The sequence below is a fragment of the Physella acuta genome, unplaced genomic scaffold (assembly GCF_028476545.2).
Source record: "Physella acuta isolate Inbredline_101_S28 unplaced genomic scaffold, ASM2847654v3 ptg000531l, whole genome shotgun sequence".
In the NCBI taxonomy this organism is placed as follows: domain Eukaryota; kingdom Metazoa; phylum Mollusca; class Gastropoda; family Physidae; genus Physella; species Physella acuta.
Window position 1 is genome coordinate 683322 of NW_026732050.1, and position 22784 is coordinate 706105.

Below are 22784 nucleotides of genomic sequence, written 5' to 3' on the forward strand. Positions count from 1 at the left end.
TGGGATTCTGTTGTTCATTAAATTTTAAAAATTAAATTTAAAGTGTAAAGCAATCATAGTTTATAGATTTATTAAAAATCATCTGTAAAAGAAAAAAGTGCTCGAGGTCAAAAGTCAGGGGTTAAGAAAGTTTACAAATCAGATTTATTTCCGTGTTAATCGCCACCACCTCCAGCTGAGCAAACAACAGAAGAACTAGCTTGGTCCTCTCAACTACAATTCACAATTCCTTGACCTAACCTAGTAGTGCTTCGAATATCAGTTTTGTTGTGTACATTTTCTTACCAGGTACTTAGCATATTTGAGTGTTCTGGATAAAAATAGTCCGTTTCTAATTCTACGAAGTGTGGATGTATGCGATCAGCTGATTTTAGGTGATTTATTTTTTAACAGTGCAAGTTTAACCAAAATCCGAGTGCTAGCCAGAAGTGAGTTTTTCAAGTGTTTGTAATCAAGTCACATTCAGCTCTCACTTGACTAGGCATTTCAAGAGATATTTCTAAATATTGCATGAACACAAATGTTCTCCAATTAAGATAAGGACTGAGTGATGTAGATTCTAGATCTAGATCTAGATCTAGCTCAACTCAATGGAAAACAGAAATTTCAGCACTGCTGCAGCTGATTCACAATTGGGTGATTCAAACAGTAGCCACAATCACAAAATTTCAGAAGAATTTATGATAAAACAAAGCCATATATTGCACCAGGATGAAGCACTTTCCTTTTCCAGTGAACTGTTTCCATCTTTTAAGGAGACTGAATTCAACCCAACCATTTCACATGATGGAAGAACAACAACCTCATCTTGGGGGTCATTGCCAACTCTCCAACCAGCATTACCATCAACAGTTCAACTCAGTCTGACAATTGTATATATTGTGATGTTTTCCTTAATATTTATTCTTGTGTATGTGCAATTGTGGATGATATGGTACTACAGACACAAACGCTTGAGCCACCAAACTCTTTTTCTCTTTATGGGTTTATTATGGGCTGGATTAAGGACCTCGTTGTTCTCATTCTACTTCTACAATTGTGAAGAGGCCAATAATTTGGAGATTGCACTGTACTGGCTCCTGTATAGCTTCCCTGTTTGTCTACAGTTCTCCATGTTGTGTTTACTTCTGCATTTTTTTGCTCAGGTAATTTTTAAAAACATTTTTATTTAACTCAGTTGATCTATAAAGGTGATGTGAATGTGTGTTCTCACATGTTAAATAAGATGTGGATGAAAGGTTGAAGGTTTGTAGTGTATCAAATCTTTATTAGATAATTTAGATATGTATATTGTCTAGTCCATTCTCTGCTTAAAAAACTGTACTTATGATTTCCGGCAAGGTAAGAAGCTATACACTGTTTAGTTTCTGTGCTTTTATGCCTGATGTATTTATTAGTGTACATGTTAAAAGTCTGTAACTCCAACAGTGGCGTCATTAGGTTGGGTGTTAGGGAACTGAGGATGTCACCATAGCCTATCCAACAGTTTTGCATTTTTGGTTTGGTATCACCCCCTCTTCCCTACTAATGTATCTTAACAGAATAAAACTCTTGACTGTAGATTTTATGATTTTCACTTGGTGTCACAAGCTGTGAACAACTCCCCAGCCCCCACCTTGTGACGCTAGTGAAAATGCCAGCATAATAGAACCTCTTTATACCGTCACACACAGGCATCAGAGAACAGGCAAGATGTATTTTATGGGCAGTCCCTTAAAATTCACTTTAGTTCAATTTTTTTTTTCAATTTATTTAGGTCATAAAACACTTCAATATTTAAAAAATTCAAATTAAATGTGCCAAACCTACAAAAAGAAAGCATATAGGCCTACTTGTACTATTTATTTAAATTACATCCTGGTTGTTTAATCAATTTTATTTTTAGTGCAATCTAATATTCTTTGTATGTTATTAAACAGTTAACCCTAATGTTGTTTTTCCCATCCACCACTTTCACTGTCAGACTTGTATTGGTTGAGCTAAGTAACCAGTGATGCCCCTTGATAAAACTATAAACAGCAGATGTCATACAGCATGAGTGTGACTCATAGAATTGAGTCTATTTTTAAGTTATAATAGTTTATGCTTTCAGTAACTTGAGTAACTCGCATCTTGTTTTCCTTTGTCTGTTACTTTGTCTGTTAAATAGTTAAAATGTACATTATTAGCTTGATTTTTTTAATTATAAGAAACCAATTCATTATTTTACTCAATCATCCCAATGCCATTCAACAAAACTCATTGCTGTTAATATAATATTGGGATGGTGGAATTTGAGCCCAGCATGAGAATAACAGATCAATATTTACACAAAGTTAGTATAAGAGAGACATTTTTTTTTAAAGTTAATGATTAACTGCTTGTTGTGTATATTTGTCCATGTGCATTTGTTTTGAGTTTAATATAGATGTCTAGTAAGTATTTACTGGTTCACATGTTTATGAGCTACACTTTTACATTTATATTACCAGTTATAAATTAATCTATCAATCTTTCCAATATCTATTGTAAACTGTACTCTTTAAACAAAACAAATTTTAAATCTAATCCTGTTGGCTGATCTGGAATACTGTAAACCCTCCATAGCATACAAGATAAAAGATAAAAAATTCCCACAAAAGGGTCAGCTTGATAATTTTGGAATGATAGGAGATCTAAAGTCATTGTCTGCTTGAATTTATCTAAAAATCAATCAGTCTTATCAGTACATTGGTGTACATTATCACATAGTTGTCCTTTGGTGTTATACAAGGTTATGGTTTAGTTAGTTGAAGTAGAAAAGTAATCATCAATAGTAAGGTCGTAAACAGTGTTACAGTTACTTGTAATTTTTATTAGCAACAACTTTATAGTTTATCAAGTTAATGGGAATGAAGTTTCACATGTTTTGTCTTATCTAGATTCTATTGTCTGGTTTGTTGCCATATAATTTTTTTTACCTATTTCTAGATATGAGAACTCCATACTGATAACTAAAACACTATGTATTACTTATTCTATTCTTTAGCCTATAAAATGTACACAATAATATGAAGTCTGAAAACACAACTTTTCTTAAAATCTTATTTTGGTGTAGTATGGTAGGCTTGTGTAAGTAAAGGTACATTTAAAATAGAGAGAGTTTAAAATTCCTCTTTAAATATGTTCAACAGATTATAACGGATTAAATTCTGATGCTGTATCGATAATTTATTTTTGTTTTTGGTAGGAATTACCTCTACATACAAGTGCATTTTGCATATAGTAATTGGGATCATTGATTGTCCCAGTGGCTGACACTATGATTAGCCAATATTTGAGCAATTTTCTATTTATTTGCTTATTTTGTCTAACATATACCAAGAGCATTTTGTTAAGTCAGCAGTTTCAATACATTGGAATATGGTTAATCAAATAGCGTAGGCATAATTATCCAATTAATGTAGTTGTTATTATCCAAGTAGCAGCATATAAACGGCACTACCTGGATTGTGCAGAATATATAAAAAATTTATTTAAATGTCTTTATGCAAATATATAATCCTAGACACAAACATAAACATTACTCTATTCCAATCCCTATAATTATCCCTATTTTGAACCTATTTTTCCCAATCTCATTTCATTTTCCCTATCACTATTCCTATCCCTTAACAATGCCTGTAATAATACCTATACCCATCCCTTACCTAGACCTTTATCTAAATCTATAGCTTTACATAACCTGTTCCTAATGTATCCTTAATCTATTTCTACCTTATCTCTTTCTCCAAATGACCAGTGGGTAATTGATTAGAGGTTAAAGTCCTACTGCAGTTGTTGGGACAGGGGGGGGGCTATGTACCAAGGGCCATTGCCCTGGGCAGCTAATGGGGGGGGGGGGGGGGAGAGTGGGAAAGTCAATTTTCTGACATGTTCTTATTCCTCCCGTCCATTTTCCACTTATCACACATCATCATAAGGTTGACCTCATTCCTTTTCAAACCATTATAAACACATTTTGTTTTGGATGGTAAAGAAAACAATGGTATGAACCAAATAGTTAGCCATAAATTTTGAATTAAATTCCACAACATTAAATTCAATATTGAACGTTATTCAAAATCCTGATGTAATACTGTCCTACTGATGTTTACATAAGTAGAGCCCTTTACTCCTCTGTTTTTATCATTATGTGTTAACTTTTTTCAGCATTTAAAAAAATCATTTTTGTTTTAGGTTGTATTCAAAGCAAAGGCCAAGTATGAGCCCAAGCAATACCAGTGAGTCATTATTATTTTACAATACTGAATTGAACATATGCTAATTTTTATTTTGTTAACGAATAGATGGCTGGGTCAAATTAGCTCAATCTTCATTATTATTAATTAATCACTCACTTCTCAATCTAAATTAAAATCATTTGTGAATATAGGAGTAAAATTAAAATCTAAATGGATTTGTTTTAATTGTAAAAGAAGCCAAAGCGTTTGTGGTAGCAGCCCTACAAACTAATGAATAAAGTTATCTAGTTTTTAAATTGCTGTTTTTTTTATCTTAAGATGTTGAGATCATTCTGATTAAGCCAGACCTTCATATTTGTGTAGATATTATTGTTGATCATGATACTTATGTTGCTGATCATGATACTTAAGCCCTAAGCTAGCTTTAAACCCAGCAATTAAAGTATCTTGTGGGATGGTGTGGTCAAGTGGTAGACTGCTAACCTGCAAGTCTCTTGTTCAGATCTCTAGCTCAAATCCATAAGACATCCCTGAGTCCACCCTGCTCTAATGGGTACCTAACTCATGTTAAGGGAAATAAATATGGGTGGGCATCGAGGTGAACACATTATCCCTCTATATACTGAAGACAGGTAACTCTACTTCACCTGCAGTTTGAAAGGGTTGTTTACTTTGAAAAAACTATCTTATCAACTATTTAGCTGCACAAATATGCTGGTAAGCAAATGAATGAGAAACAATAGACACGTTTAAAACTACAATTATTGTTTAATAAATAGTTTTCTTTCTTTCATTAGGCGACCTCTCCGTTTATTTCTTGGGTTGTCAGTGATGCTGTTCACAGCCATGAATCTAGCGTGTGCCATAGTCACCAAGCAACATGAAAGGGACTACGCCTCAGTCCCTCTGTTTTTGCTGTACATTAGAGTCACAATAACAGAAACCATGTTTTTAATATATGGCATTCTGCTTTCTGTGTGCATATTTAAGATGACAAAGATGGCTTCATCACAAAGAGTTTTGGAAGCAAAGGTGTTTATCTGTTTGGAAGTTTAAAAGCTTTTATTCTTTTTTGATCAACTTTTACTTGTCCTTAGATTTAATTAATAATGTTAATTTTTTTTTTATTCTGAAATACCTTTTGTGTTTAAGATATTTATTTAATAATTTTATAATGATTTACTGATTTGATTGAAGTGGTTTAACTGTGCAACATAATCTCTTCTTACAGGGAACAACTGTAAAGAAAGCTGTAGCGGCTGCCATTCTCATCACACTTTTGTTTCTTTCACGCACCGTCTACAACTTGATCTCCATCTGCCCGGCCATGAAGTCTACACCTAACTTTGGATATGACTGGATCAATGTAACAGATCAAGTACATTTTCTTTTTCCAACAATAATCTATTTTCTAAAAAAAACCTTGAGTACATTCTGTTTACTTTAAATGATACTGAAATGCTTATACAGTTATGATGCCTTTTCATAAGATGTTATTGCCTTGACCAAAAAGGATCTTTTTCAGCTCCTGATGTAGATCTACATTAATACCGAGGGTTTCAGTACTGAAATAATTAGCAAAATGTTACTAAAATCAAGATTTCTACAATTATAGTTTTTTTAAAAGATAAACCATGTGATTATGTTATTTGTTCGGTTTTTTTTTTTTTAATCATCTTAAATTATTTAATTATTTTTCTAATGTTTCAGGCTGACTCTGTACCTCGGCTGTCTGAAAGCTTGGCCTATGTATCCTTTGGAATGGTACTCTTTGTTTGGGAAGTTCTGCCAATCTCAATAGTTGTCATCTTTTTTAGAGTAAAAAGGTTTACATCTGGACAAGTGAGTCATTTTTAACTGTTTGAAACTGAAGATAGATTATAATTAATTCCCTTTAAGTCACGTAAAATGCATATAAGGTTATGTTATAGTAACAGGAAATTATTGTTAAAAATTAAATTTAAAATTTTTTGTATACAGTTTCAACTTTTTAAAATTACAGGTTTTGACAGATTTTTCATCTCAAAGTCATGGATCAAGAGTATTTTTCTTTGATAATCCTCGTCGTTATGACAGCGAGGATGACTTGTCCACACAGCAGGGATCTAGTCCACAGTAAGAAAATAAAGTTAAACAGTCTCTATGTTTTTATCTAACATATAATGTTAAACATTTCATGCTACAGTTCACACTAGTTGTGTTCTGACATCACTCCTTATCTGGTGCCAATCATCCCTACTTTTGGAGCTCAATAAACCCACAGAAAACATGTTATATTTTACAAACAAAATTTGTTAAAGAGATTAGTCTTACACATTGTTGTAGAAACAAAGATTTGTTTTTTTTCTCAAACTTTATTAAAACAGTTTTCATTTTTAAAATTCTAAGTTATTGGTTTTTTAATTTCTATTTGATCTATTTATGTTTAATTGTGAAGTATTTAAATTCCATATTAAAAGTAATTTATTTGACTTTCAGTGCTGATTACGGTGGAGCTCGAACCCTCAGTGGTGTTGACAGCTTCAGGTCCCACACACCCAGAGGAACACCACGAAGTACACCAATCAATGCACCTGTGTGGGGATACTATTCCTCTGCTTCATCATATCCACATCCCAACAGTCCCCTCGCTACAACACCCAACAACAACACTGTGATACATTCCCCAAGGAGACATGGCTATGGAGCTATCATTCCTTCAGGGCAAAACCATTTACGGCCCCACAGCTCTGCTTTAAAACTATAGACAAGGGCACTGTTCTCAACAACTACTCACCTTTACAGAACAATACTTCCACACATTGGATTTAAAATTTGGTTGGTAACAGAGTAGTTGATGTCTTCCTGAAGGAAATTTTAAAGAAGTATATCTGTATATTGCTGGTGATTTCATTACCATTAAAAATCAAACAAATGTAAATATTTAAGTGATCTGTGAGTGCAAAGAATGAAGATGCTTAAAATTTTAGGTTATATTTTCACATTCGAATTGGATCGAAATTATGGGCTATTGAAATTTATTTTGGTACATTTTTTTAAATTAGCTCATAATTAAACATAGTTTTTAGTTATTCAGAGTAAAGAAAAAAAATTAAAAGCTAATGTATGTTTGACAATTAAAACTATATTTTAGTTGTTTATTTTTATAAATTAATGAATAATTAAACATAATTTGTAGTTATCAATAGTAACAAAAATTGAAAGTGAAATTAATGTTAGACAGTGAAACTGGCATTTTTTATTTACTTACACCTTTAAAAAAATATTTTGTAAATCTGCTGATCTGATGGCATTGGTAACAACAGCTTTAATTATGCTTAAACTGTGTTCCGTTTTTTATTCCTGCACTACATTTTTATAAAGTTGTGCTGATCCTATTTTATCTTCAAAACTCTGCATTCCAGATTATTTCAAATTTTTAAAAATACTGTTACCAATATGTGTTATATACATTTTCATCTATATGAAACAATTTACCATGCATGTAATTGAAATGAGCTTTTAAATTTTTATGTTTTTTAAATTTACATTTGTTAATGTGTTGATAAAAAATGTATGACATGATTTAGCTTATAAACTTATTATGCGTAGTTATGAGTTTTTATAAGCTTTAAACCACAAACACATTTTTTTTTTCAAATGACACACACTGCTTTTATAACATTTTAAAATATTTTAAAATCAAGTGTAACTTTTAAGAAAAAAAATATTGCAAGACTCTCTAAAACATGAATATTTTATTTTGCTTTTGAGTGTAAACTAATTTATATATGTGTAAATACATAGATCGCTGCAGACATTCACTGCAACATTCCATAACGATGTTTCACTGTGATAAGTTCACTTTAATCTTCTACATTTGTTGCCAAACCAAATTTTGTATAACCTTTTGGTATTTTTAACAAAAGCTACCTGGTAGAATGGCTAAGGAAAAACAAAATTGCCAATTTAAGTGATGTAAATTTTATTGAACTGCTTTGCATCTAAGGTTGTAAAAAAAAATTTTATCTCACTGTTAACTATAGCTTTGATCAAGTATTACTTGAGTTTGTGCCTCTTATTTGAATTAAAAACTTTTTTCTTGTGGGTTTTATATGGATTGTTAAGAGCTTAGCAGTATCTTTATTTGTGTGTGTCTGAGTAAAGTAATCAAAATGACTTTTTAATGTTTCTTAATATGTTCAGAATTGAAAATTATTGTAGCATTTAACAGGATAAAATACATTTTGGCAAATTGCATGTCCCATATTCTATTTTTAAATTTCTCCTAGCAAGATCTCAGCTAACCTTATCTTCCATAAATGAATGAGTTTGGCACAAAAGCTGCTGTTTAAACTGCTGTTCTGTTGTCTGGTTTAGACTATTTTTTACTCAGTGGTCAACCTTTGAACATTGGAGATCCAGTCTTCAAGTCTAGTCTTAAAGTTGTCTGGCCAGCTCCTCTTGGCTAGTTGACCTGAAATAGTTTAATTCCCCTAAACAAATTTTTCCTCCCACAGAACATCTAGTCCTCTCAACTCTGTATTTTTTATATATAAATCTAGATAAGATTTTCAAAAAAAAAAAACAATAGCAGAAAGCAGAAAGCTTAGATATGATTGTTTAACTACACACACACCATCTCCCATGCCATTGACAAAATAGTGAGAAGTTCATCCCAAAACAAAAGAACTGTGTTGAATACTTTTGAAAATAAAAACATCATACATTTTCAGTAGGTGAATACATTATCAGATAGAACTGTATTTAAGAAAATGTTTTGTAAGCTATAAGCTTTTTTTTTTTAATTATTTAAGCCAATTGTTTTTTAAGTTTATTTTATCTGAGAAAAATCACTGCACAACTTTTGCTTGTCTGTATGCTCTGACTGTGTTCCTATGTACACTATAATGTAAAGGCCTATCTGAAGAGCTGTTTGTTATCAGCTGCGTGATCATTTGACCTTTTTTTTACAATTGTTGTGATTTTTAGATTCCGTCACTGTTCATGTTACAGTGTGATCATTTATTGTATTGAAAACAGTTTACACTCCATTTTTTACAGCTCCAACTTAAGAAACATAGGAGCTGATCTGGTGACTTGTTTAGTTTCAGGTTTAATGGACCTCCTGCTTGTAATGTGGAATCAGGTGTAAAATACACTGAAGATTGATTTTTTGTTCACGTGCTTTACAGTTTATAAACATAAAGTTTTGGGAGAAACTCTTAGCTGTTGGTAGGTTAGAAAATTGTACCTGTAGAGATCCATTTAGTGTGGCAGATATAAGTGTTGTGTGCTTTTTTTATATTTTACCATATTTAAAAGATAAGTAATACTTTTTATATACTTTATTTTTTCTAATCCATTGGTAAAAATGGATGAGAAATAAAATGTGTGAATGTTGAGAAGGTTAAACATCACATTTTTAATGCATTTGTTGAGAAACAAATTACTTTCATTTTATATGAATTTTAATATTTTGTAAGGTTATTTTTTATCCAACTTTGTCATTACATTTTTTAGTATACTGTTTATAATATAATAAGTAACAAAATACTGAAAAGTTCTGTAACCAAACCTGTAAACCATTAATTTTTTTTCAAATTTACTGTTGAGACCTACATAAGGCAAATGAATTGACCAGTTGTGTAACAGGACAATCAAATTCATGGCTATTATTGGCATATACAAGACACAAAAATACCACAGGTAATGAAAAATTCTACAAGTGACATTAATTATTGTCAATTTGTTTTATTTTAGAAATAGTTGCCCAGGTTGAAATTTTTCAGTTTTTATACGGGAACAAGTACTATCTGCTGTAATTATTTTAATAATGTGCAATTAAAATCCTCTTTCAATCAGTTGTCCAGGATGTTTTTTTTTTATTCTTTTTTTAAAATCAGCAACTGAGAGCTTCCCAAAGGTAAAAACAATAAATTGTACAATGCAGAGTTGGCACAGGGTACTTTATACATCAGTTTACATAGGAGCTTGGAATGGTTGTGTGCTATTTTTTATTCTAACATAAAAATTCCATAACTAAAGTAGTCATAGCAGTTCAGCTTATAAGTCTTGGCTCAGAGTTTCTGGCTCAAATATTTAGGCAATTTTTCAATGCATCATGTCATTTAGCAAAAACAAATTAATCATGGTAAGCTGGCCAAGGGTTACCTCAAAAGATCAGATTTTTTAAAGACCTTAGAGCACACAATTTTTACAAATTGATAAAACTATATTGAAAAATGCATAATATAAAAATACAACTTTTTTTTTTCATAAAAATGTCATTTAATATTTTTATACACATTAAGTTAAAAAATGCTTAAAATCATTTTAATCTTGTTTTCAAATGAATATTAAAGCAAATACTTTTTCCTTGGCAATCACATTAAAATGCTAGCTTTGGTCAAAATAGACTTGATAGAATCAGAGATTTAATTTCATATTATCTGTACAGACTTGTCCAGAGCAAAGATTTTTAGTACTAACCGGTCCCTAAGGCCTGTTGCATTTACAATATGTTACACTTATTTTTCCATGCTAAACTCATTAATTTTCCTAACAAATCAAATTACTTTCACTTTTTGCTTAAATTAATGCCAATTGTGTTCTTTGAAGGAACAGGATAAGATAATTCAGAAGAATAAAGTTTTAAAACAAATAAATGTGTAGGGTATAAACTTTCATACAAATATTTAATTGCAATAATTTGGACAAATGTATAGTTACAATATAAAAGCAACTGACTAAAGTAAACTGCATTTATTACAGTAGGTTGTTCAATGCAACAGAGAACATAGTAAATACTGAATTATATTGTTAATTTAAAACATGGCCATAAATGATGTTATATCAACACAGGGCAATGCTAAAAGATGGTAAAATTCACCCATATTTGTGGTCATTTTTAAGATGACAAGTATAAAAACATGCAAGGATTTCTTTTTCTATGTGCATTTTATTACTTTTTAATCTTCATTATAAAATTATTTTTTTAATCGCAATCACTGATGTAAGTAAGCATAGTTAAAAATGAACAATGTTGACACATTATCAGATAAAAACTTCAGCATCAAACATTTCCTTAATAGCAAATTATAACTGTCATTCAAGAAGTAATATTGAACTCTGCCAACCATTCATTCATTCAAATAACATAAAATAAATCATATCTTAAGTATAAATACATCAGAGAGATATTAAAAATCTATCTCAGGTTCCTACTAGTAGAAATTAAATTTAAATCGAATGTCAAAATTTCAAGTTGGCATTCATTCATTCAAATAACATAAAATAAATCATATCTTAAGTATAAATACATCAGAGAGATATTAAAAATCTATCTCAGGTTCCTACTAGTAGAAATTAAATTTAAATCGAATGTCAAAATTTCAAGTTCTATAATATTGGTACAAAACAAGTTTTTAAATTAGAATTACTTTTTACAAAGGGAAACAGCATATAAAGTGATAAACTTTTTAAAAGTCCATGTTTTATCAGAGGAATTATCCATAGATGACATGCGACTTTACTTTTACCTCAAAAGGTTTAGACCCCCCCCCAAACAAAAAAAACCCACTTCAACCCAAAATAAACATGTTAGCCTTCTTTTTAATTTAGAAATACAAAACTATGCCAGTCACGGTTCTTGAACCCACCCCTCCTCCTACTTTTGTTATTGAACTGACCCCGACAGCACATATTTTAAATCAGGTGGCTGACTATATCAAAAACAAAACAGCTTTGGCAATTAGACAAAAGCAATTTATGCAGCACACCAAATCATGAATTTGAGTGAAAAAAAAATTACAGTTGGAGCATTTTTATAAGATTTTGGTAAAATTATATTTTTGCATAAAATAAAACAGTTAGTTTGAATAATATCAAATGATATGAAGAGACTTTTCACTAAAGCGCACCACCAAGTGTAACATGTGGCCCCAACAAGGTAAATGAGTATCACAGAATAATTCCATCACAAGATAAACTCAATACAGTGTTCCTTATCTGTGGTACACACATTTTAAGGGCACACCAGTATACAAACAATAGTTGATAAAAACTAAAAATGTGTGAAAGGTGGGTCCAGAACATGATAATTTAAGAAAACTTGTGAAAATGCATGAATGCTGAGCTTTCCTTATATCCAAGCCCAAACTCAAATAACAAAATAACCACAAATGCCAGATGCAAAAAGAGTGGCTGCAACCTCCTAGAGGTTAACAAGGGTTGTAAAACTCTTCCACAACTGCATGTAAAACTAAATACAATCCTATATTGTAGTACCAAGTATGTCATGGCTGGGCACCCCAGACCTGAGTTCTAGTAGTGACCAAGAGCTGGACCTTGTCAGGTCAAACATTTGTACCATGGTGGCACTCTGTCAAACATTGAACAACTTGACTAATACGTACTGAGTTGTACTAGTAGCAAAATAAAACAGAGATTCATCAAGAAGATAACAAGTAATAACATCTCATATAGCCTCTGTACTTCATAAACAAAGAAAATGGATTGTCCTGACAAATGCACAGAATGCCAGCATTACTCAACATGAGTAGGAAATAGAAACAGCTCTAAATTTGTTGATCTTCTACATTTCAAACTAACATTTCATGGACAAATATATTTTGATACTTTGCAATGACAATAATTAGCATGTTATGTATAGGATAAGATCACAGAAATAAAATATGAAAATATTTCATTTACAAGCTACAATATTATTTTCTAATCATATTTTATGTAAAAATAGGAATTTACCAAGCATTCAATTGTAATTTTTAACAAATTACCCATGACTTCATACACATAAAAAACAATATTTAAAAATAAAAAGAATGATTTAAAACATTTTACAAACATTTTTAAAAAAATGGAAATGCCACTGAAAAAGGTGCATCCAAGCAGAAACATAATATCTAGGCAATCAAATTAAATTTTACCAAGAGTAATTAGTTGCTACTTCTTTAAAGTAAAATTTAGGTTTTTTTTTTAATAACACTCATTTTATAAAGAAAAGAAGATTTTTAACCAATAATCAAATTTTCAAACATTATATAATGGAGGTGCGACAATTTAAATGTTTAATTGCACTGTTAGATTCAATTAAGGTACTGAAACTGATGAAAAAATGTAAATTAAACAGTTGTTACATTAACAAGTTTTAATTTGCTTTTTTTCTCTTTGGTGATCAAACTTGGTGGTTTTGTAAGCAAAGGAAATCATACAACTGTCATAACTTTTTTTTTAGCTTTAGAAAAATGTTATTAAAACAATATACACAAGCTTTAAAACAAATTAGATTTTAAAAAATGTAATCATGTTCGAGCAATGTTTTAAAATTTGAACTAAATAAATAAAACAGGTGATCAACATATTTTAAACAAATCGTTCAGCTATCTTTAAATTATTTTCAACATATGTCAATAAAGGCCCACAAACAACTGATGCACATATAAATACAAGTATGCACCACAAAAGCACAATTACAGAGGGACTATTTACAACTGGCTGAAAACATGGAAACAACAGTTTAAAATTATTTTCAAAAAAGGATTTTTAGAAATACTATAAAGAAAAAAAATTTGAACAAGGCTAGATAAAATAAATTAAGAGCTTGATTATGTTGCTAACTTGCGGAATGTTTCTATGGCATGGATACTTTTGGATAACCTAAATAAGGGAGGTAAAAAAAATATATCATGATTAAATTGTGGTGAACATAAATAAAATTGCATCTGGGTCATGCAAAATGAACAATTTTTAAGTAATTATATATGTTTAACATTTTTAGGTTTGCCAAAATTAGCCTTAATTCGCCTCGCAGAATATTTACAGGTATTTACATTTTACAATATAAATTGCAAAGGCGTTTTAAAAGACAGAAACAGCTAAAAATTTACACATAGCTGTTATACAAGATATTTCCTTCATACTTAAGATATATTTTTAAACTAGTACTATGAATACTTTTTTCTAAAGTCTAATTAAACCATTGAATATCAGTAAGCATAAAAAAAATCTCACCTTCCAAATGCATTGAACAATGCAACAATCTCTGTTCTAGTGAGTTGAAAATCTTTATTCATTGACTTCACAGTTGACTGTAGACCCATGCTATCACCAGAGAAAAGTATTTTCAAGGCAGTTCCCATGCCCAGGATCTGAGGGAAAACAAAAGCTTTTATTTAAAATAAGGCAAGAAAGAACAATAATCATTTCATCATCATACATTAACATCAATGGTAAAACTTCTCAAGTTTTCTGTACCTATATAAAAAAGTTAAGTGAAGCTCCCCTTTCATAGCATACGTCAGAGAGAGTTCATGTTTCTTTAACCCCAGCATATAAAGAAATGGTGTGGTCAGCCACCATTACTTTCCCCAATGTGAGTCAGGTACCCATCATCAGAGTTCAGGGATGTCCTACAGTCCGGACATGATCCAACTCAAGACCTTCTGGCTACTGTACCCATATATCATGTTGTAAATTTTCTTACCAAAATAAACGTATTGCATCATAAAGTTTACCTGAAGTTTTCCCCACAGTTTACACTTGTCGCAGCCAACACAATCCATGATGCGAGTAATATTGCGAAAATGCTGCACGAATTCCGCCTATAAATATAAAATTTAAACAAAGCAAAACATTCAACTTTTAAATATTAAATTCATATCTATTTAATGTTTCTATTCCCAGCATACATTTTGTTTTTAAATATGATAAAATATATGCAGACCTTGAGCTGTTTCATTTCCTTTGAGTTGCCTTTAAAGAGCTGTGACTCATCAAAGTGGTCAGGAAAAGATCTAAGAAGGGAAAAATTGTAGAGCAATATATTATTGTGTTTATGTAGTAAAAGAAAGTCAACAGAACCACCATACTTATGTACCAACAAATGCCCTTCTCTGGTTAAACAAACATGACTTACTTGATGATATCCAGTAGATTGTTGATCCCTTGCTGCAAATCTGCATCTTCTTCTGCATCACCTGTATAGAACCCTTCCTGAAACAAATTAACATTAATGCATATTTTAATCTGGTTTTAGTTTTGTACCTAAAAATAACTAAAACAGGATTAATTTTGGTTTTTAAAAAAGTGTAATTAAGTTAGTCCATAGTATGTTAAATTATGTGCTTATTACTTAAAAATCAGGAGGGAACAGTGTATTTCTGAATTCAAAAATTAAAATTAACCAAATTGTATTTTAAAATATAAACTTGTTCTGGCAGTAATCCACAAAAGCAAGAACAAACCTGTTTGAGATATGGAGCAGCTTTAGCCAAGGCCCTTAACTCAATGAGATATGTGAAGTACAAGTTCTTGAGCCTCTGAGGTCCCTGGTTGTTGGTAAGAGCTGGATCAAACCTGGACTGAAACTCTTCTAAATTGTGGTCCCAGTGGCCAGACCCAAAACCACCTTTAGCTGAAGAAACATTTAACAAAACAAAACTTCTTTTACAATGTTGAATAGTATGTCTCCCCCACTACCCCTAAAAAGGGTTTGAAAATATCTAACTACGAGTATTTAGCTCCAATTGATAAAAAGTCTTACCAGGAAACAAGTACTGATCACAAAGGTGAATGTTAATGCTAGTGTGCAGACCAGAAATCAAACGGAAAAAAACTCTTTTTTCAAGGCACATACCTGCAAATAATTGTTTCATTTGTATTAAAAGTGGTTTAGAATGTTAAAAAACAAAAAACATATCATAAACCTCCATAAAAAAATCAAACAATAAATTCACTGTGTTAAATAACATTATTTTTCTATCTAGCTCAAATTTAATCAACAAACAAGATCTTCAAATCAATCATATTTGACAAGTCTGCATTGGGTTATTAAATCGTGTTTCAATAGTATTTTACTGTCAGCTTGTAATGTTAACGCAAGTATAATGCTCATAACTATCCAAAAGAAATGAAACTAACATCTTTGCAATGTTATTAATGCATGTTGTTTTGAACAAAAAATCAAAATTCTAAACTTGCAATTAACAGCTAATATATAAAAGTGTAGTTAAATTTTTTTTTTAAATCATTAAAACACATTAACATTTTCAAGCTGACTGTAAGCATCAGTAGTTTAGAAATGTATGTAAATTATTTAAAAATAAATGGAAAAGCCATTTACATGTGTAGAAATAGCAACTTTCTAAATAAAAAAACCATGAATACCTCATAACTGTAAAATATAGGATCATATAATTTCTTCTATCTTTTTGCAAATTAAACATATAATAAAACATTGTATTGATTTGGGTTTTAATGATAAAAAAACATGCACATATCTAAAGCTGAACATAAATTATTGAAATACAATTTTACTCTTTTTAAATAAAATTTGCATTTCATATAAAACTCCAAACTATGCAGATTATTTAAAATGATAGCTTGCTAATGAAAAAATAAAGAAACCTACAGCAAAGCAGTTTTTTATACAATGGCTTTTCTTGTTTACCAAAAAAAAACAACCCAAGATAACAGGAAGTAAGACAAAAGATACTCAAGTCCTAACATATAATTTTAATAGATACAAATAATACAACTAAAAATAAATAGCAGAAAAAACCATTACATGAGGCATTAATGGGCTTAGTTATACACAAAACCTTGAGCTGAGGCACCTATCTGGGTAAGGCATCCCAATACAGTTACTTAAGAGAACATACTCGATTGTAATTAATACATAAAATATTTAAGTATTTGTTAGAAATAAATCCACTGTATTGAATACTACGATGAAAAAGCTAACCTAAAAATTAAATTTAAAGAGTCATTGTGTAACTAAATACTTGTGATGGGGTGCTTAAAATATGTGAGTGTGGGGTAAAGTTTACAGAGGATGTATGATATTTGCTGAGAATAACCTTTAGAAACTAGCTCAAGTATTTCAACAGGCAGCACAAACAAGTTGTTTACTTTAACATTTGAGGGCTCAAGCTGATTTTTACTGTGTAGAACAGAACTTTAGACTAGTGTATCATGAAATGAGGGAAAATTTTTATGAGCTTTTAATAAACTTCATTAACCTGGAAAATATTTGTATTTCATGCATCTGTTAACGTTTTGGCTACTTTTGATAAAGATCCTACAACCAAATAATAAAATCAATAAGAATGAAAGGGAGGGAAAAAGTAGTACCATAAATGCAGACCTATATCATGTTTAAAAAAATCATACAGTGAAATGAGTTCAGATAAACAAACCGATCAAAGATACTCAAGGATTAACATTCAACAAGAGAAAGAAGAAAATGGAAAGAGCTGAAATACATACAACCATTAACCTTTGTATTGGTAAAATCTGTCTCTAGTATCTCAGTTATATTTTCTTTGCATTACTAACTCTGAAAACTGTTCATATTTTATTACAACGAAGGGGAAAATGTTACAGAAGTTTACTTTTACTGTTTTAGCAGCTATTTCACTATTAGAAAACTACTTTCAAATTTTCTTTAAACAGCTTACTTCCTAACAATTAATAGTTAATGATAATTGCAAAATCAGTTAACTATTATCTTGGAATGGAACATCAAGTAGTGCAAACAAAATCACTCTAGCCTCTGTAATAAACACTTGAGGTCAAATATATTTTGGGAATAAAGTTTAGGATTGGGGAGAGAAAGTTTATTTTCATGACATGCTTTTTGTTGATTCTCTCCAGTCCATCACCAATCCTTGCCTGTTGTAGGAAAAGTTACATTTTTTTTTCCAAAACAAAGAATTACAAGAGTTACATTTCTTCTAGTCCTGCGATTAGAAATAAACAAACAATGTTACCTTCTTCAACAGATCCTGCAATTAACAAATTTAAATGAAAAAGAAAGAATGTGATCTATTTTTAAATGAAAGGGGTTTTTATTGTTGTTTTGTATAAATGATAGGAGATATGATCAGAATTCAAATAATTTTGAATATCATTTGGGAAGAAAAATAAGTAAAACCCTGCTTCAACCTTCCATTAACTAAAGTGGAAATTATAATTTAATTTCCAGGGATAAAACTACACAAGAGCAAATAACCATTAGAAATCCCTCATATATATCCAACCTGCAGTGCTACTACAAATTACCTCTAGAAAATAATGGACCTGAAATGTGATTGCAGCTGATTATAGATGGTGTTTAAATTAAATAAAGTGCAATACAAAATAGAAGCAATGAGATTACCAATTGATAATTATAAAAACATAAATTCTCTAAACTAAAGTGTTTATTTTAAAATATCTTTTGAACAATTTCTAAATTCTCTTATGCCATGTTCTTGCTCAGGGAAGAAGACTACTATCTCAAGCAACTAACTAGTGGACAAAGATTACCTTTCCCTAGTCCTCAACTAGAGTATTACCATTTACCAACTACATTCATTACATTTCTTGATATTAGAACAATTAAGAAACATTATGCAAATAACAATAAGACACATCAACTACAGTCCAGTTGTGCACACTGTGCATGTTAAAAGAATAATTAAATAATTAAATAAAAGCAGAAGTAAGCAACATATAAATATTATTCAGTTATAATTAATCAGATAAGTTAATTGTATCACTCTATAAAAAGCTAAATTCAGTGGTGTCATATAACTGTAAAGTTACAGTAGAAAAAGGTGTTTGCTCTAACAAAACAATGACATATTTCAAACAACAATAGACAGTAAAAATAGCTATGACATATTAAGTAATGGGGGCTTTCTGTGGCATCCCCATGTGTCTTGGGCACAAAATGGAAAAGATGATGATGAATATTTAGTATTACTACTACACAATGTGACATACATTACAGCAAATGTAAAAATACAAAATGGACTTACTTGATTCAAGAGACGAATCAGATCCATATTCTGGTCCATAGCCGTAGTTTTTTTCTGGCCTGGAAGAGGTAGCACCCAAAGAAAGAATAAGTGTCAAATTTAATTTATTGACATATAAATGAAAGAAATAACTGCTTATAATGGTCAACTTTTTGTTAGCTTGAAACAGTCTTGGTGAAGAAATAGGTTATACCAGTTTTATTATTAATTTATTTACAGAATAACAATATAAACTAACTTGAAACAATTCTCCTCATATATTGATCTCCAAATTCTTCTGGGGGACAATCCTTTATAGCCAGTATATCTTTCTGGATTTAGTAGCAGATCAACATATTCAACATCATTGGAATGTTCATCTGTTAAGAAATGTATCACATTAGTGACACAGTTCACTTCACAATCACAAGATTCTTTACCTTCCCAAATGTGAGTCCATCAGAGCTGAGTGGACTCAGGAACATTCTAATAACACAAACCTGTGATTTGACTTTCTGGATAGCAGTCGCATGTTCTGCTATTCGACCACACCATCCCACATTAAATACGGCACCAGTTGTTAATTTTGAAATAAAAAGCATTTTTGCTCACATTGTATAAACATTAAGGGAACATAACAAGAAATGTTTACTGACCATCAACATCACAGAACATTGGCAATGCTTCATCATATTCCTTCCATGACTGAAACTCTGCTATTTTCTCTTGACTGATTGTTTTATCAAGAGCACCAAGCTCTCTCTGCTCTGCACATTGGGCCTCATCTACTTCTTTTTGCCCAGATTTTTCATTTAAATACTGTAAAAATATTTTTAAAAAAGATAAAAGATAAAAATATCTATGCAATAAATGTTGACTAGATGTAAAAGTATAATTTAAGAATATATACTTATATATACAATAATCAAGCACGAGCATGTGGATGCATCTAAGTTTACTCCTTATAAAAATACAGTACTTGTAAAATGATAATAAACTTATAGAAAATACTTGAAATGCTGTCAATGTATCAGAAACATTGTATTTCTTTCTGACCAATAATCTGACATAAACAAAAATACCCCCAGCTGCTTCAACTGATAATCAATATTCCTTAGATGGCAACACAGGACAAAATACGTATATAGAATTCTACATTATTAATACTGAATGCAATGAACCAACAATCCCTTCAGAAAAAACCTTCATATCATCTTTTTTTCTTGATTCAATCAACAAAATCCAATAACATTCTGCTCCAGCTAATTATTGGAATATTGTCGTGATAAATCAATATTGATAAGAATAAATTGTAAAAGCAACTGTTACCTTTTGTCAGATTAGATAAAATGTGTGCTGTGTATCTTACCTTTCTCTTTTCATGGTTTTCAACATTTTCTATAGTTTTTATAGGGACTTCATCCTAGAAATTAAAGAAAATTTAACAAAAAATCCTAAGTTGATAAAATGGATTATTTTAAACCCAATATTCCTCTAAGATTCTTTCACCATCCTTATACTAAAATTAATGTACAGTTGCTACATATTTCATAATTAATATAATTAGTGACTTAACATGGTTCAGAACCTTTGACTCATTTTAAATTTAGTCAGCTTCTATAACATTTGTGTCTATGTACTGACATATTCTGGATTGTACAAAGCACAAAATGATAACCAGTATCTAAAAACAAACACTATTATATACTTGAGAATAAGATGTACCTTTTGACAAACATTAACATGACAGTCTTTCAAGGCACATCTGCTGTCATCTGACCAAAAGGGACATTTCTTTTTAAGATTCACCTATATTCCAGGTGATAAAAAGTAATGCCAATAAAAAAAATTATTTTAAAATAGGAAAAACAATGTGATGGTTATTTACAAACTACTTTAAAACATATCTTGATTCTAAAAATATACAATTACTCCTACCTTAAAATATCTGAAGTAGTTTCTAGACAACAAACTTTTTAATCTTGGGTAAATTTTATTATTATTTAATGAGTCCAATGATTCTACTTTGCAAGAGCAGTCATCCACCTCTCCTTGTAGCTATAAAAAAAAAACATTTTAAATTTTATAACATCATAGGATAAAACCTGCTTACATTATATTATAACAACACTCTTAAAAATAACTAATTAAACTGAAAAGAGCAGATGATAAAACAAATATATTTTTTCAACATTGTAAATGATTAAATTAGGATTAAACCTGAAGGCAAAAATGTGAATCATGAAGAAAGCCTCATGTGAACATATGGATAATTGTCCGCAGGAGAAACACATGTATAGTTTGAAGATTTTTCTAAACATCTTGTATAATTTTATATCCATATCAAAAGGGATGACTCATGTTTGTTTAGAGCAAGTACAATTGCTAAGCATAAGCAACATTAGGCTTTTTTGGAGGATTTTTACCAACATTGTCAACATTGCATATATTTATTATATTGTCATCAATAAACTTCTAATACAATAGGCCTAGGGCCTTTATAAAAAATCTTTTTTTTTAAAATGAAAATAGGCCTAATGGCTATAATTCTCTTAATATTAGGCCAGTCCTACTAACATAAAATGTAAAAAACTGTTATCACTTTTTCAGATCTTACCCTTTCTCACATTACAAATTTTTTTTTATCTACCTATCCCCATGTGACATTGTCATTGTTTATTGATTATCCCTACTAAGTACTAACTAAACTTCCTAAGTCTTTAAGTTTTAACATTAGTGCTTAGGCTTAGGGCAGGGCCTATAAAATACTAGATTTCTAGAAATCTATAAATATTTCAGTGTTACAGATAGAAAGAGAAGACTAGACTAGAAAAAATAAGTAAGTAGAGCTCTAGGCCTACTACTTTATGCTAAAATAAAAAGTTAGGTAGCTTGAATTCAAAAATCTAAAACTCAAATATTCTGTTACTGTTACTTCTCACATACTACACACTAAATAATAAACATATGAATATATATAGATCTATATTCACTTTAACACACACTACTACCATTACTTACTCCATTACCATTATTAGTTAGTGAGCATGAAAATTCAAGAGTCTAACTAAAGGCATCTGAGGAGACTCACTTCAGTTCAGAGTCACTTCTCAAATGATTATGAATTATGACTATGAGTCAAGAGTTTTTCTAAAGTTTAGACTAACAATTAACAATCCAAGCTGAAGCTAGACCTCTCTGTTCAACTGTTCTCTATAGAGTCTATAGTGACCTAGACTATCATAGTCTAAGCCTAAGCAAGAGTCTTAAAAAAGTCTAGATCTAGGTCTAGTCTAAGTCTATCTAATATTCTAAATTCTAAATCTATGGGTTTAGTATTCTAGACTCTAGTAATAATTTAGACTATAGTTAAGATTAAGATTAGGCCTATAGATATCTAGTTCAAGATTTAATATATAATATAGATCTAGTATAGATCTATATTAAATATAGATTCTAGATCTAGTACTAGATCTAGATCTAGTAAGAAAGAATGCTTTCCTCACCTTGCAGAAACACCGGTCTGCAACATCGCCACTCCAAGTCTGTTCGTGCCAGACTCCCAAGGTAAAATTTAATAATACAAAAAGAAAAACACATAAACTGCTATGTAAGTTCATTATATATGCTATGCTATGATTACTTTTTTAAAAATAAAATCTTTTTTGCACTTCTGTATTACTCGTGTATTATATTATTAATGACCGGCCACAAAAGAATGATTAGCATAGGATAGCATTGCTACAACAACCATGCAGCTGAGTGAATGTTTTCATACAAACTGTTTACTATAATTATGGTT

The 22784-nt window shown here is 30.5% G+C and overlaps 2 protein-coding genes across 5 annotated transcripts; one reads left to right on the top strand and one right to left on the bottom strand.

The window, feature by feature from the left end:
• The first annotated feature begins 145 nt into the window (after positions 1 to 145).
• LOC131945204 (G protein-coupled receptor 137Ba) lies at positions 146 to 7031 on the top strand. Of its 2 annotated transcripts, none has more exons than XM_059306232.1 (7): positions 146 to 1145; positions 4198 to 4241; positions 4982 to 5234; positions 5434 to 5580; positions 5913 to 6044; positions 6205 to 6317; positions 6681 to 7031. In XM_059306232.1, the coding sequence occupies exons 1-7, from the start codon at positions 591 to 593 to the stop codon at positions 6946 to 6948; spliced, it is 1512 nt and encodes a 503-aa protein (XP_059162215.1). In that variant the 5' UTR covers positions 146 to 590; the 3' UTR covers positions 6949 to 7031. The 2 variants fall into 2 exon arrangements, with proteins under 2 accessions (XP_059162215.1, XP_059162216.1); XM_059306233.1 differs by having other exon boundaries at positions 5000 to 5234.
• A 5885-nt stretch (positions 7032 to 12916) lies between these two features.
• LOC131945216 (ERO1-like protein beta) lies at positions 12917 to 22784 on the bottom strand. Of its 3 annotated transcripts, none has more exons than XM_059306245.1 (15): positions 22489 to 22784; positions 20921 to 21040; positions 20708 to 20791; positions 20352 to 20405; positions 19639 to 19801; positions 19242 to 19362; positions 19004 to 19062; positions 17972 to 17986; positions 15745 to 15837; positions 15446 to 15615; positions 15118 to 15194; positions 14926 to 14995; positions 14717 to 14803; positions 14214 to 14350; positions 12917 to 13859 (listed from the first exon to the last, which is right to left on the bottom strand). In XM_059306245.1, exons 1-15 carry the CDS (start codon positions 22600 to 22602, stop codon positions 13808 to 13810), a joined length of 1416 nt encoding a protein of 471 aa, XP_059162228.1. In that variant the 5' UTR covers positions 22603 to 22784; the 3' UTR covers positions 12917 to 13807. The 3 variants fall into 3 exon arrangements, with proteins under 3 accessions (XP_059162228.1, XP_059162227.1, XP_059162229.1); XM_059306244.1 differs by lacking the exon at positions 17972 to 17986 and adding an exon at positions 18264 to 18281; XM_059306246.1 differs by lacking the exon at positions 17972 to 17986.